The sequence below is a fragment of the Spermophilus citellus genome (genome assembly GCF_964194105.1).
Source record: "Spermophilus citellus genome assembly, chromosome: 3".
Taxonomy (NCBI): Eukaryota; Metazoa; Chordata; class Mammalia; order Rodentia; family Sciuridae; genus Spermophilus; species Spermophilus citellus.
In genome coordinates this window covers 3,667,876-3,681,013 of record NC_138184.1, presented here as the reverse complement: position 1 = coordinate 3,681,013, position 13,138 = coordinate 3,667,876, and the positions used below count along the sequence as shown (strand labels likewise).

Genomic DNA, 13,138 nt, shown 5'->3' with positions numbered 1-13,138 from the left:
TGTCCCCCTGATGTCCCTCTAGAGAGGGATGATCCCAAGAGAGTAGGCCTGGTGGCAAGCCAGTGGCACAGTCTGTACAATCAAACACTACTCAGCCTCTGGCCTCACAGCACTACAGGAATGCATCTTAAACCCTTTCACGGGTCCTCCAAGTTACCTCACCTTGTGGCCGGACCCAGGATTTAGTTCACAAGACCTGGTTCTGCCAGTCAGCCTGTCCCCTGAACTTGGAAGCCCTGTGCCTATGCAACCCAGGGGTCTAGCATTAACCAGCAGGGGCCAGCTTTGAGTTTAGCCACACAGTGAGCAGTTGTAATCACACCAGGAGCTAAGCTTCCTGTCTGTCTTCTGGGCTCCACCTGCCTCATCTCTGAAGGCCCAGAGCCCTCCCTGCCAGGAAGACATTCGCATCCCCAGTGTCAGAGAGGGAACCAAGACACCCCCCCACCCCCGCATTCAGCCCCATAGAAAATAAAATCAGCAAAGCCAGGATCCCTTCTGCATGCCTTCGGGAGGGGGATGGCATGGGTACGACCTGGGGCCCTGCTCTTGCATCCCAGCACTGCTCAGTGCAGCCTCAGAGCTGGCATACTGGACACAAGGACCTCATTTCATTTGGGGCACTGATACTTTCACAGTTTCCCCATCACTGAGAAAACCCACCACAACGGGGCCCGGTGGCACAGACCTGTAATACCAGCTACTCAGGAGGCTGAGGCAGGAGGATCACAAGTTTAAGGCCAACCTCTGCAAGTTAGTGAGACCCTGTCTCAAAATAAAAAGGCCTGGGGACGTGGTTCAATGGTAGAGCAACCCTGGGTTCAATCCCCAGAGACACCAAATAAATAAAAGAGGGGCTTGGGATTGTGGCTCAGTGGTAGAGTGCTTGCCTAGCATATGTGAGGCACTGGGCTCGATTCTCAGCATATACAAATAAATAATTTTAACAACGAATAAAAATATTTTTAAAATAATAGTAAAAAATAAGAGACTCCATACGTGGTATTAAGAGGATTTTATTTCCCCAGCATTTGGATGGCAGTAACCTCTAATCCTCTCAGTTGCCCAGGTACACACACGGGGTTAGTGACAACTTTCCCTCACCTTACACACTCCCCTAGGACCAGTTCCACAGAGCTCTCATGACAGACCTCAAGCAGCTTGCTCTCCTGACACAAACCTGAGCTGCAAAGGAGGAATTCCAGATTGCGGTCCTTTTCTGACTGTTATAAGTTAGCTGTGTGACTTTGAAGAAACCCCTACCCTCTCTGGGTTCTGGCTGCTGCAGACTCCGGCCCACAGCCTGTTTTTGTACAGCTGGGGAGCTGAGACATTGTTTACATTTTTAAAGATTTATAAGGGAAAAGCAAAGAATGTGGCAGAGGCCAAATGTGGCCTGCCAAGCCAAAGCACTGACGGGCCCTTTATGGAAAAAAAGTGCCAGCACTTCTCCCTGCGGGAGGATCTCTCCTGGTCCCTGTCACCTTCAGTTTTATTTATTCCAGTTACTTCTTTCACACACTGCTCTGCAATTTGCAGAGAACTTTCACATGCATCATCTCATTTACTCCCTAACAGCTCATTGAGGCAGATAGTCCTCCTGTGGCCAAACTTGACTCCTGAGGAGAGTTTTTCAAAAATAGGAAATTGGTTCTTCTCACTCTTAAATGAAATGGTATTCGTTCGCTCCTCAGAGTTTGCTGGTGTCTGCTGAGGTCTAGAGAACAATACACCCCTGAGAAGGGGCTTATGTGAGGGATTGTGTATGGGGTTGGGGGCGCTCATTCTAAATCTTAACTGCTACTTGTTTATATTCTGGAATTAAAAATTGTAAAAGGAGGCAATTTTTGCGCCCCCTTCTCTTGGCTTGTGGTGGTTCTGTGGTCCATAAAGTTGTTGCACAGGGTTAGGTGGTTCTGTCCTGAATGCTTCACAGTGGACTTTGACCCCAAGCATCAAGCCTTCACCCTCTCTGGCAGTAATAGCCCAGCTTGAAACAGGAGGCTGTTCCTGGGCAAGGAGTGGACACCAAGTGGATCCGATGTTAAGTGGCCATTTCAAACAACCCTGCTGCCCTTGCGGTGGAGAGGGTCGCTTGTCAGCTCTTGGCAGGATGAATCGTGGCCAGGTGAAGTTGTGCTGTGCTTGAGTCTGGGGGTGGCATGCCAGTCAGCTGTGACCTGTGGAGAAGCAGAGAACCTGGTCCCATGCTGGGAGTCTTTGAGCTATGAAGAGGATTCTGGGTTTGGGAAGCCACCACAAAAAGCAGTCAGAAGTTGCCTCTGAGTGGGCTGAAGTTCTGTGAAGGCAACAGAGACAGCACCAGGAGTTGGCCCCAGTCGTGCATTGAGCACCACTGGCTCCAGAGCTGGGGCTTGGGTCCTGGGACGCCCACCACCCTCTCACCAGCCTGCCATGTGCTCTTGTTTCAGAGGTCAGCTGGAGGCTCCAGTCCTGAAGCAGGAGAAGGTAAGGAAGTCTCCAAAGCGAATGGCCATCTTTGGTGGTGAAGGCAGAGATAGCCTGATGTTCATCCTCTTCCTCATTATTTTCTGTAGATTCTGACCGAGAAGATGGAAACTACTGCCCTCCTGTCAAGCGAGAAAGAACGTCCTCTTTAACCCAGTTCCCACCTTCACAGTCAGGTAATGATAAGAGCATTTATCTTTTTGTCATTTATTGTTCCCTTCTGACACCTCACATCCACCATCTGACCCCTGCCCAGATCAGTTAGGATCAGCCTGAGATGTGGCCTCTCAGGAGTGAACTCAGAAGTTGCCCGAGTGGAGCACCACATGTCCCCCATGTGCAGTCAGTGACACTTAGCAGCATGGTGAGACTTAGCAGACAGAGGATGACAGTAAAGAAATTGTGCCTCTGAAGTAGGAGACAAGGGCCGGGCATCGAGAACCCTTTTGGGAGGGGCTCTGACCATTCGTAACCCTTCCTGAGACTGCTGTGACACTGTGCACTGACAGTGGAGCAGCCCAGGGGAGGGGACTTGGTGAGGTTTGGAGGAAGGGCCAGAGCATTAGTTTTATGCTGCCCTCCAGTTCCACTTCGCTGCAGCCCGTCTCGGTGCACTCAAGCTGTTGCTCAGGGAGGTCCACTTCATTTGTGGACCCCGTGGGCTGGCCCACACCCCAAGAAGCAATTGCTGCTGTAAAGAAAAGTCTTAAACTATACCCAGGGCATACCCAGGGCATCTGTGCAGCGTGGAGGCAACAGCCCCTTAGGCACACAGGCAGTCTGGCAGAGGCAGGTTTCTAGGACAGAGTAGTTGGGACTACTCAGGAAGCTTAGACAACCTGGTCCTCGCCTCCAGAATGCAGCTGCCCTGCAGGGTCAAGGGTAACCGCTGGCCCTGGGCTATTCCCCGTAGTGACTTGGTCCACACTGGTATTGTTTTGTGGTCTGTGTGCATCACCAGTTTGGAGGCACATGTGTGTGTAGAGATGAGTTCTGGTTGCACAAAGTAAAATGCATTCTTGGGAAGTTCACAGAAAACGTTTTGCAGTTGTGAACTTCGTGGTTGTGGCTATCACTGCAAGGGAAAGATCACTCAGAACGTGGCTTTGTTCACACAGAGATGCACACGTTGCAGGAGCACAGGACAGAGGCAGCGTCCAGCAATGCTGTCACGCCTCCTGCCCTTAATGTCTATTTTGGATATTGCCACGTCCCTTATCAGCTGCATGAGGCCCCCGAGTGGACACGCTGTCACTTGTCCCCAGATATTAAGGAGCTGCCTGGTTGGTTTGCATCCTTGTTTAAAGTTTTCTGCACACCTGGACAGGTGCTCCTGTAGGAGGAGGCAGCTTCCCTTCCTACTCAGTCACTGCAGTGTTGGGGCAGAAGTGGAGCTGGAGATTGCTGAGCATTAGTTTTATGCTGCCCTCCAGTTCCACTTTGCTGCAGCCTATCTCGGTGCACTTAGGCTGTTGCTCAGGGAGTTCCACTTCATTTGTGGACCCCGTGGGCTGGCCCACACCCCAAGAAGCAATTGCTGCTGTAAAGAAAAATCTTAAACCATCAGGGTAGGGCACACGCCTGGCTGCTGAGGAGAAATGGGCTGAGGCAGCCTTCAGTGAGGCCCTATGTGCCAGCTGGCTGCCCCTGCCAGGGCCCAGGGTGCCAAGGTAGGACTGGGAGTATGAGCTAAGATGGGCAGCCAGCTGTCAGACCACTTGAGGCTGTAAGGACAGGCTCCACTCTCATTGAGAGTTTAAATGCTTGTCTTCGTGCTCCTGCACGCAAGAGAATCCCCCCTTGTGTGCCCCGCCTACTCATGCTCTTTTCCCTCTTGTTCCCTCCCCCGCCTGCATCTCCATGCCGACAGTGTCAAAACACAATGTTTTTATGCCATCAACCTTCTGCGAGTCCTCTGCAGGCAATTCTGACTCAGACCCAGGTGAGACCTCATGTCCCTTTCTTTGCCCGTTCACCAGTCCCTGGGGATTTTCCTGAGATACACACAGTAGTGAGATTCTCAGTAACTTAGCAAGACTCTGTCTCAAAATAAGAAACGCCATGGGAAAAAACAAACAAACAAAAAAACGCCCTGGGTTCAATCCCCAGTACTGTGTGAGAGAGAGAGGGAGGGAGGGGGGAGACAGACAGAGAGATTTATTTTCAAATTTTCACACAATATATCCATATTATTAAAAAAAAAAAAAAACAAGGGGAAGAAAAATTCCCTTGCCCCCCTCTCTACTCTCCTACCCCAAAATAGCTACTATGAAGCACATGTGATTTTTTTTTTTTCTAGATCCATTTCTGTGTATTAAATTTTCACATTAATATTGCCCAGGTCTGTTCAGATAAGTATGTATCATCGCAACTTTAAAGCTGAGGAAAACAATGTGATCCCTTCTGCAGAGTACAAGAGCCTTCCTTTTTTGGTCTTTTGCTAGAGAACCAACTCCAGAGTTTCCTGAAAATTTCTCCCACATGGCTGGAATTCCCCATAAAATATTTAGTGAGCAAGTTTAACAACCCACATTCTGTAACCCATCCTGCCTTATATAAATCCATTGCCAACTTCAGAAGCGTTGTGAGATAAGTCCCATGCTGGCAAGGAAAGAGGTGACGTGAGTTTTTATAACTTGGGTGGCATAATTTGAAACAGTGGAATTCATTTTGACTCTAGAAGTTAACTGTTTCAACTGACCCCCTGACCTCATCTCAAGGAGGAGCTTGGTTCTTCAAGGTCCTCAGAGCCAGCCGGTAGGTTGTACCTGGGTGTCACTTGGGCAGGCAGCATTCTGAACCATGGAGGCAAAGTCCGCCAGTCCGGTCCCTGGTTGTGGTCTCTATTATCCATCATGGGAGCGCTGTGAGCACAGGTACGAGTCGTTCTTCAGATGCACCTCTGAGTCTCCCCTCTCCTCTTTGTCCACTAGTATTAGGAGCAGGTGGCCCAGGAAGCCAAGATGGCTGGGGTCCATTCCACAGCTTAGACAAAGCCTTGATTTAGGGCTGGGGATGTGGCTCAAGCGGTAGCGCTCGCCTGGTGTGCGTGCGGCCCGGGTTCGATCCTCAGCACCACATACCAACAAAGATGTTGTGTCCACCGAGAACTAAAAAACAAATATTAAAAAAAAAATTCTCTCTCTCTCTCTCTCTCCTCTCTCTCACTCTCTCTACTCTAAAGGCTACTATTAAAAAAAAAAAGCCTTGATTTAAAGTCCCTGATACCCTAGTGCTGGCCATGTGGGAGGCGTGTCAGGGCAGCTACACAGTGAACTTCACGTCTTTTTTAACTTTAATTTTGAAAACCTTCAGTAGAGTGTTTCCACAACATTGTCACCTGGAGACTGCCTTTCACTTCCTTCATTTGTCCACTGTGTCTTTACGGTAGAGGGATCATGTCCATGTCGCACCCTGTGTATCTCACTTTCCATCTGCTAAACCAGAGTGTCACATTCCCATCTGTGAAGGTTGTAGGCCATGGGTCTTGTGAAAGTCCTTGGGTTTGGTGAAGAGACCCAGGGAGTGTCTTGGGTGGGAACTCCCAGGGGGGACACCTGTTCTTGGTGCACACCGTATTAGCTTTGTCCTCTTGCTAGCAGGGTTCCCCTTGATGGCTCAAAGAGGTGAAATCATCCAGTTGTACCTTTTGCTTTGAACATAGTTCACCGTTTGCACCAATCACGTGAAGTCATTTCCCCCACCCCAATCAGGCAAATTCCTGTGTTGCTGGGTCAGGTGCCCTTCGTTCTGTTTTCACATTTTTTTAATTGGTGCACTGTAGTTCATAATGGGGTTTGTCCTTACGTATTTGTACCTGTTCACAACATAACAACATAATTTGGTCAGCACTTCTCCCCTTTCCTCAGGTTCCCTTTGTTCTTTTGAACACTTTTTTTGCTTTCTGTCCCAACAAGAGACTCCATGCTTGTCATCTTTCCCTGTTCTGGTCCTGGACTCTTCCTCATTTCTCAAAGGGACCCTGTCCTTTTGTAGTAGAGAATGGCCTTTTGAACCAAGGTCTGGGTTCTGAGCCTCTTGTAGGCAGACCTGGGAACGTGCACAGCTCTCCACCTGCGTGATTGCTTCATCACTTGCCTGTTTGCATAACCCAGGGCCAGAAGGGGTCTTCATTCAGTATGGCAGAGTGCATGTTCCAACCTCTCCTCTGCAAGGAAGAAACCTGGCTCTGCCTCTTAGCTCGTCCCTCCCCTTAGCAGCCTAGCCCACTCCTGCCCTGCCCTGCCCTGCCCTGTCCCGCGCAGACCAGCCCAGACCAGCCCAGCCCAGCCCAGCCCATCCTTGCTCAGTGCACACTTCCACCAGGCCACCTGCTCTGGGATCCTCTCCTCCATCTGGTGCAGGCCAGGTTTAGTTCCAGGGCATCTTCCTGACTAAATCAGGAGTTCCATCGGGGTGGCATTGTTTCCTTCAGACTTCACTTGGGGTCCCTGGGAGGCGGGCAGAAAGCACTCAGATAGCAGCCTGCTTGCTCACCGGGGCTGCCCCTGGGACTCTGTTGTTCCACTGGGCCCATGGGAAGCAATGCCTGTTCCCAGCAGGACCTGGGATGTGTGGCGGACATTGGGGTCAGCCCACAAGGCAGCAGCTTTGTGTTGCAGACAAAGTGCATTTCTAAAAGAAGGGTTTCATGGAACAGGTCCTACAACAGGGCCTCCAGAGCTTGGCCACCCCACAAGCACACTTCCCTGCTACCTTGTGCCCCCTCTGTCCTCTGAGTGCCCAGTTGCCATTAGAAGCGTCCCACCCCTACGCAGATGTACTTTTCATATTTGTCTTGTGCTTGGAAAGGAGAAGACAAGACGTCTGTCCATTCACTGCAGCACCCAGCATGGATTCCCTGTGTGTCTGTAGGGTGGGCCAGGTTTGGGGTAGGCCATTCAGTGGCCATGATGTCCCAGGCCTTCTGCCCCTGCCAGCCTGGCCTGGCATAGGCTCTACCCAGCCAGGTGCTGAGGAGCATTCTATAGCCAAAACATAAATGTTGTAAACTAGCTCTCAGGGCTTCTGAAAAATTATTTAAATTGTGCATTTGACCTGAACTTGAAAAATGTGACTAAATAGCTAATCATCAGCTAATAACTCAGCATTTGCCTTCTGGAATGGACCACCTGGCGGGCCTCTTCCCTGGTGCTTTGGCACTTCCTCGGGGGTTGTGTGGCCGCTCTGTCACACCAGAGACATCAGCCTCACAGCACTGGGCTCAGCAGCACCTCGTCAGTGGGCCACAGCCTTCCTGCTTGTTCTGAATTCTGACTTGATCTTATTTCTGAGAGTTTGATCTGATGAGATTCTTAGGATTTTGTTGTCGTTTTCTTGTACAGTTGAATGGCTCTTAATGAACCTACCAAGTTATGCTGCTAACATCATTATTAATTTTAGAACCTTCCCACTACCCCAAAAAGAAGCCCTCCTGGGGATCATGAGCAGTCACCCCATCCTCTCCCAGCCCCCAGAAACCATGAATCCATTTCACTTCCTGTCTCTGTGGATTTACCCCTTCTGTACATTATATATATATATATATATCACACACATTATATATATAATGTTAATGGGTCTTTATTTTGTTCATTTATTTATATGCAGCACTGAGAATCGAACACAGTGCTTCACACATGAGCCACAACCCAACTCCTGGACATTTCTTATCAATGAAGTCATATACTATGTGGCCTCTTGGATTCTCTTTCCCTTTATATTATTAGTCTTTAATTCTTCCAACAAAATTTGCTTCTGTTACATTTATTCCCAAGTATTTTATTTCTCTTGGTGCTGTTGAAAATGGAATTTTTTTCTTAATTTCATTTTCGGAGTATTCACCTATTCACCCTAGTATACAGAAACACAATTGATTTTTATATGTTGGTCTCATGCCCTGCACCCTGGCCTGGGCTGACCCTTAGCATAAAAGCAAGGCTGCCTCTAGACCCTTGCTCTCTCCAGAAGACCCAGGCCTTTGTGATCATCCTTCCTATTATAGATCAGACTAGACTGCCCTCCCCACCTTCCGTGGGCAAGGTCACTAAGACCTGCCAGTCAAGGGATCTGTGGACAACAGACTGTGCCAAAACCAGGCTTTCTAGCCCTCCCAGGATCCCTGGGCACTTGCTGTTCTCGCAGGTGGCCAGGGGTGCTCTTGTCCAGCACCAAGGCAAAGCTCCAGGGGCATATCTGGAGGTGGAGCAAACCCACCATCTGCCACTTTGGTCTTTTCTTGACCTTGGACACATTCTCTGATGGACAAGTCTTCTAGGAAAAAGGAGACCAATCCTGTTGTCCTCGAGTGTAAACCCTAAGCTGTCTGCCTCGAATCCCGCTCTAGAGGCAGGGCTCTGATCTTGGGGGACTTCATCACCTCCGCTGATACCTTCATCCTCCTGTCCCCTGTTGTCAGCACTTTGCCCTAGAGCCGGTGCTTCTTACAACCTGGGCTGCACAGCTGCCTGCTGGCTGGCCCCAGCTTCTGCCTTTCTGTTAATTTGGAAACGTTTCCCAAGTTCCTTAGGCCCATGGTCACTGAGGCTAGACCTGAAGCCCTTCTTCTGTCCTGTGCCCTCTGGGCTTGGCTGCTCTGCCCCAGGCAGGTCTGCTTTTCATGTTTTGTCTTGTGCTTATAGAGGAAAAGAGCAGCGGGTTCCGGCTGAAGCCACCGACACTGATCCATGGCCAGGCGCCCAGTGCAGGTAGGTGGCCCACATCCAGAAAGGTGATGGGAAGGGCTTCCTCAGATCTCTCCAGGCTCCTTCACAGCCTGCTCTCTGGGTGTGACCTGACCTGTGAGCTACGGAAAGCTGCTTACGAGGACCTCTCTGAGCAGGGAGCTGCTGGGGCTCTCTGCACTCAGCAGGAGAGGCGGCGTGGGCTGTGCTCCGCAGCAGCAGTGGTTCCAGAGTGTGGCCCAGTGTGCCAGGGTTCACCTGATGACCAGAGCACCTGGCTCCCCTGCACCCTGCTCATGAGCAGGGCCCAGCAAGGGAAGGACTTAGATGGAAGCCTGCAAGGACAGGACACCGCCTCTCAGGGTCCTTGCCCAGCCTGTATTTGGCAGAGGGATCTTCTCCATGTGGTTTTTAAAGAGTAGGTACAGAAGATGCCTTTATATGATCCCAGAGTCCAAAATCTGGGGAATTGCTGTGAATGCCATGCCCTCCCCTCCTCCTCCCCATCTGCTCTTCACTTTTTCGGGGGGAGGGTACTGGGGATTGAACCCTGGAGCCCCAGCCCTTTTTATTTCTTATTATGAGACAGGGTCTTGCTAAGTTGCCGAGGCTAACCTTGAACTTTCGATCCTCCTGCCTTGGCCTCCCGAGCTGCTGGGATTACAGGCGTGCACATGGTTTCTCTTCACTCTTGAGTCCAGTATTGTCCTTGATGAGTGTACCAGCTGGGTTAATTCACAGTCATGATTGGTGATGTGGGAATTTCATAAAGAGCTAGAATCTGTGTGTGTAGTTGTAAAGAAAAGGTTTTCTAAAAGCTGCTTCCTTGCCTAATCCAGCCAGCAAGGGACACGGGGGTTAGTTTTTTCCAAAGTGCCTGGGGGACGGGAGTGGGGGGTGTGCTGCATTTCTGCTGGGCATCCAGGGCCCTAGGAAAGCCGACTTCCATTGCAGGTTTGCCAAGCCAGAAGCCCAAGGAACAGCAGCGCAGTGTTCTCCGCCCAGCCGTATTGCAAGCCCCACAGCCAAAAGCACTGTCGCAATCCAGTAAGAGATGCAGCCCAGGAACCAGCGCTCCCAGGAAACCACTAAGTGTACTCAGAAATACAGAGAGAACAGAGGAGGTCCTTTAAACCAGCCCAGGCTCCCCGAGGCTCTGGGCAGTGTGACTGGGTCAGACATGCGTCACCCACTCACTGTCTCCATAAAAGCCTGAGCCTGTGAACGTGTAGATTTGTCCCTGCATGTCTACAGACAAAACTTAGCCATGAGCCACACAGGTCTTCAGAAGACTTGCCAGTTATGGCCATGGGGCCAACATTTTCATCTTCCTGCCCACTTCACACCCACTCCTGAGCTGTGTCTCCCCCACATCCATACCAGGAGCAGTTTTTCCTATTTCCAGTTAATCCTTAACTTTCTTATTTATGAGCTTTTCTTCTTTTTGGTCTTTCCCTGTAATTGAGAACTCTTCATCAGAAACAGCTCAGCCTCTCAACACAGGGAACTCGTTAATATTTCTGAAGGGTTTTTAAAAGCCAAATTTTTTTTATTTTTATTTTTTTATTTTTTATTTTGTTTTTTGGTACCAAGGATTTAACTCAGGGGCACTCAACCACTCAGCCACATCCGTAGTCTTGATTTGTTTTGTTTTGTTTTATTCAGAGACAGGGTCTCACTGAGTTGCTTAGCACCTTACTTTTGCTGAGGCTGGCTTTGAACTCGCAATCCTTCTGTCTCATCCTCCCAAACCGCTGGGATTATAGGCATGTGCCACTAAGCCCGGCTAAGGACAGATTTTAATGTTTTTGAGTCATATGCTCTCCAGAATTGGGTTTTTATATATATATAGATCTTTATTTATTTTTACGTGGTGCTGAGAATTGAACCCAGTGCCTCACACATGCCAGGCAAGTGTACTACCGCTGAGCCACAACCCCAGCCCAGAGTTGGAGTTTTTTGTGGGGGGGGGGTGCTGTTTATTTTTGTTTGGTACTGGGGATTGAACACACGGGTACTTAATCACTGAGCCATGTCCCCAGCTCTTTTATTTTCTTTTCTATTCTGAGACACAGAGTCTCGCTAAGTTGCTGAGGCTGGCCTGGAACTTGCAATCCTCCTGCCTCAGCCTCCTGAGCCGATGGGATTACAGGCAGGTGCCACCATGCCCAGCTTTTGTTTTTATGCAAAAAATTAGTTTCATAAAGAATTGTTCCCCAGTATGTGTTTTCTTGTTTTTTGTTTGTTTTGGTTAAGTAGCAGTAATGCTTCTGAACTCACTGAAAACTCACACAGTTCTTTTTTTTTTTTTTTTTTTTAATTTATTTATTTATTTTTTAGTTTTCGGCGGACACAACATCTTTGTTGGTATGTGGTGCGGAGGATCGAACCTGGGCCGCACGCATGGCAGGCGAGCGCGCTACCGCTTGAGCCACATCCCCAGCCCTCACACAGTTCTTTTTTTGAATAAAGACAAGACCTCCTCACTTCTGTGAGATTTTCCCTGTTTGTTGTTTTATCTCAGGGCAAGTGGCTTTTAGTAGAGATGCCAGGCCCTTTCCTACTAAGGAGACTTGACTGTCCAAAGGAGGTCCCTACATGGGGTGCAGCACCTCTACCAGCTACCGGAGAGGTGGGCTGGAGGGGTCCTGGCTGGATGCCCAACACTCCCCACTCTCCTTTCTTCCCACAGTCCCTAGCAGTGGCACCAATGGAGTCAGCATCCCAGCAGACTGCATGGGGGCAGCAACATCATTATCACCAGAAAACCCTGCACGGAGAAGTCCCTCTGAATCTGCTGACGAGGCACATGCACTTGAGGTCAGTGTGTTCTGGGGAAGGGGGCCACCATGTGCCCAGCCCAGCAGGACCCAGAGAGTCAACTCCTCTTGCTGAGTTCACAGCTCTTCAGCCGTGGGCCTGTTTCTGCATTTGCTCAGTGGGCTAGAAAAATACCCAGGCTGGGAAGTATATAAAGAAAAGAGGTTCATTTAGCACACAATTTTAGAGGCTGAAAGTCCAAACAGGAGGGCACCAGCTCTGCCTAGGACCCTCTGGCCGTGTTTCTTCATGGCAATAGCGTCACAGCAGGAGCGAGAGGGAGATCACAAGGCAAGACAGGAAGCTGGGAGCAGGGAGGGGACAGTCTTATTCTTTGATAACATCTTGCCTAGAGAGAACTCCGCAGGGTCCCATGACAACTCAATCAGTTCCTTCCAAGGGCAGTACCCCCACCCCACCCTGTGCCCCAGCCACCTGTGCTAGGCCCCACCGTTTCAAAGTTCCAGCATATCCCCATTTCCACATGGGGGACCATGCTTTCCGAACAAGAACCATCATCCTGTGCCCACAGACCCTAGAACACTGGCAAACCGTGAGCCTGCCAGGGGGGTCCTTTCCTCAGCCCGGGAGATTAGTGCCTCAAGCAGCCTGCTGGGCAGGCCCTGTGCCACCAAGCATCTGGCCCCCAGTATGTGTGGTCCTTTGGGGTAGCTTATCCTGAGTCCTGGGAGTCACTGGGTCCAGAGGAGTGGCTTTCATGAATGATTGTCTTGCAGTATTTCATGGGAAGAAGAACCTCCCCCTCTGCATACAAGAGTCAGTTCTCCAGGATTTGAGTGGTTCCGTTGAGTTGGAAAGCATGCCTGGGGCAGCTCGGGAATACTTCATTTAAGAAAAATTAAAAGGTCCCCCAGGATTCCCGGACTGTGGAGGCCCAAGGCAATGTATTTCACAGCAGCTAAAGTGGGGGATATTAGATGACCAGCTGCTCCCAAGCTTGGCAGGTGCCTTTTGGTCATCTGCAGTAATGCACCACTTGGCATCTCTGAAAAGTCTAGCTGGACCCACGGTGTCTTCTGCACTCTGCAGCCGAGTCAACAGACCTGCTGCCTGTGGTTTTGAACCCTCCACTCAGGTGGGAGCTTGGCTGTCTCTAGTTATGTTCTAGAACTTCCCCTGCCCCCGCGTTCAAACCACAGGTCTCT

At 50.0% G+C, this 13,138-nt stretch overlaps 1 protein-coding gene across 13 annotated transcripts in view; it reads left to right on the top strand.

Annotated features, from left to right (window-relative positions):
• RANBP3 (RAN binding protein 3) overlaps positions 1-13,138 on the top strand; it is a 55,027-nt gene that overhangs the window by 29,902 nt on the left and 11,987 nt on the right. For 7 of the 13 annotated variants that reach the window (XM_081285803.1, XM_081285797.1, XM_081285804.1 and 4 more), the window contains 5 exons: positions 2,433-2,469; positions 2,559-2,645; positions 9,111-9,176; positions 10,107-10,199; positions 11,845-11,972. In XM_081285803.1, coding sequence (XP_081141929.1) covers positions 2,433-2,469; positions 2,559-2,645; positions 9,111-9,176; positions 10,107-10,199; positions 11,845-11,972 — 411 coding nt within the window. Of the gene's footprint in view, positions 1-2,432; positions 2,470-2,558; positions 2,646-4,339; positions 4,412-9,110; positions 9,177-10,106; positions 10,200-11,844; positions 11,973-13,138 lie in introns of all 13 variants that reach the window. The other 6 variants (XM_081285801.1, XM_081285795.1, XM_081285800.1 and 3 more) reach the window with 3 other exon arrangements.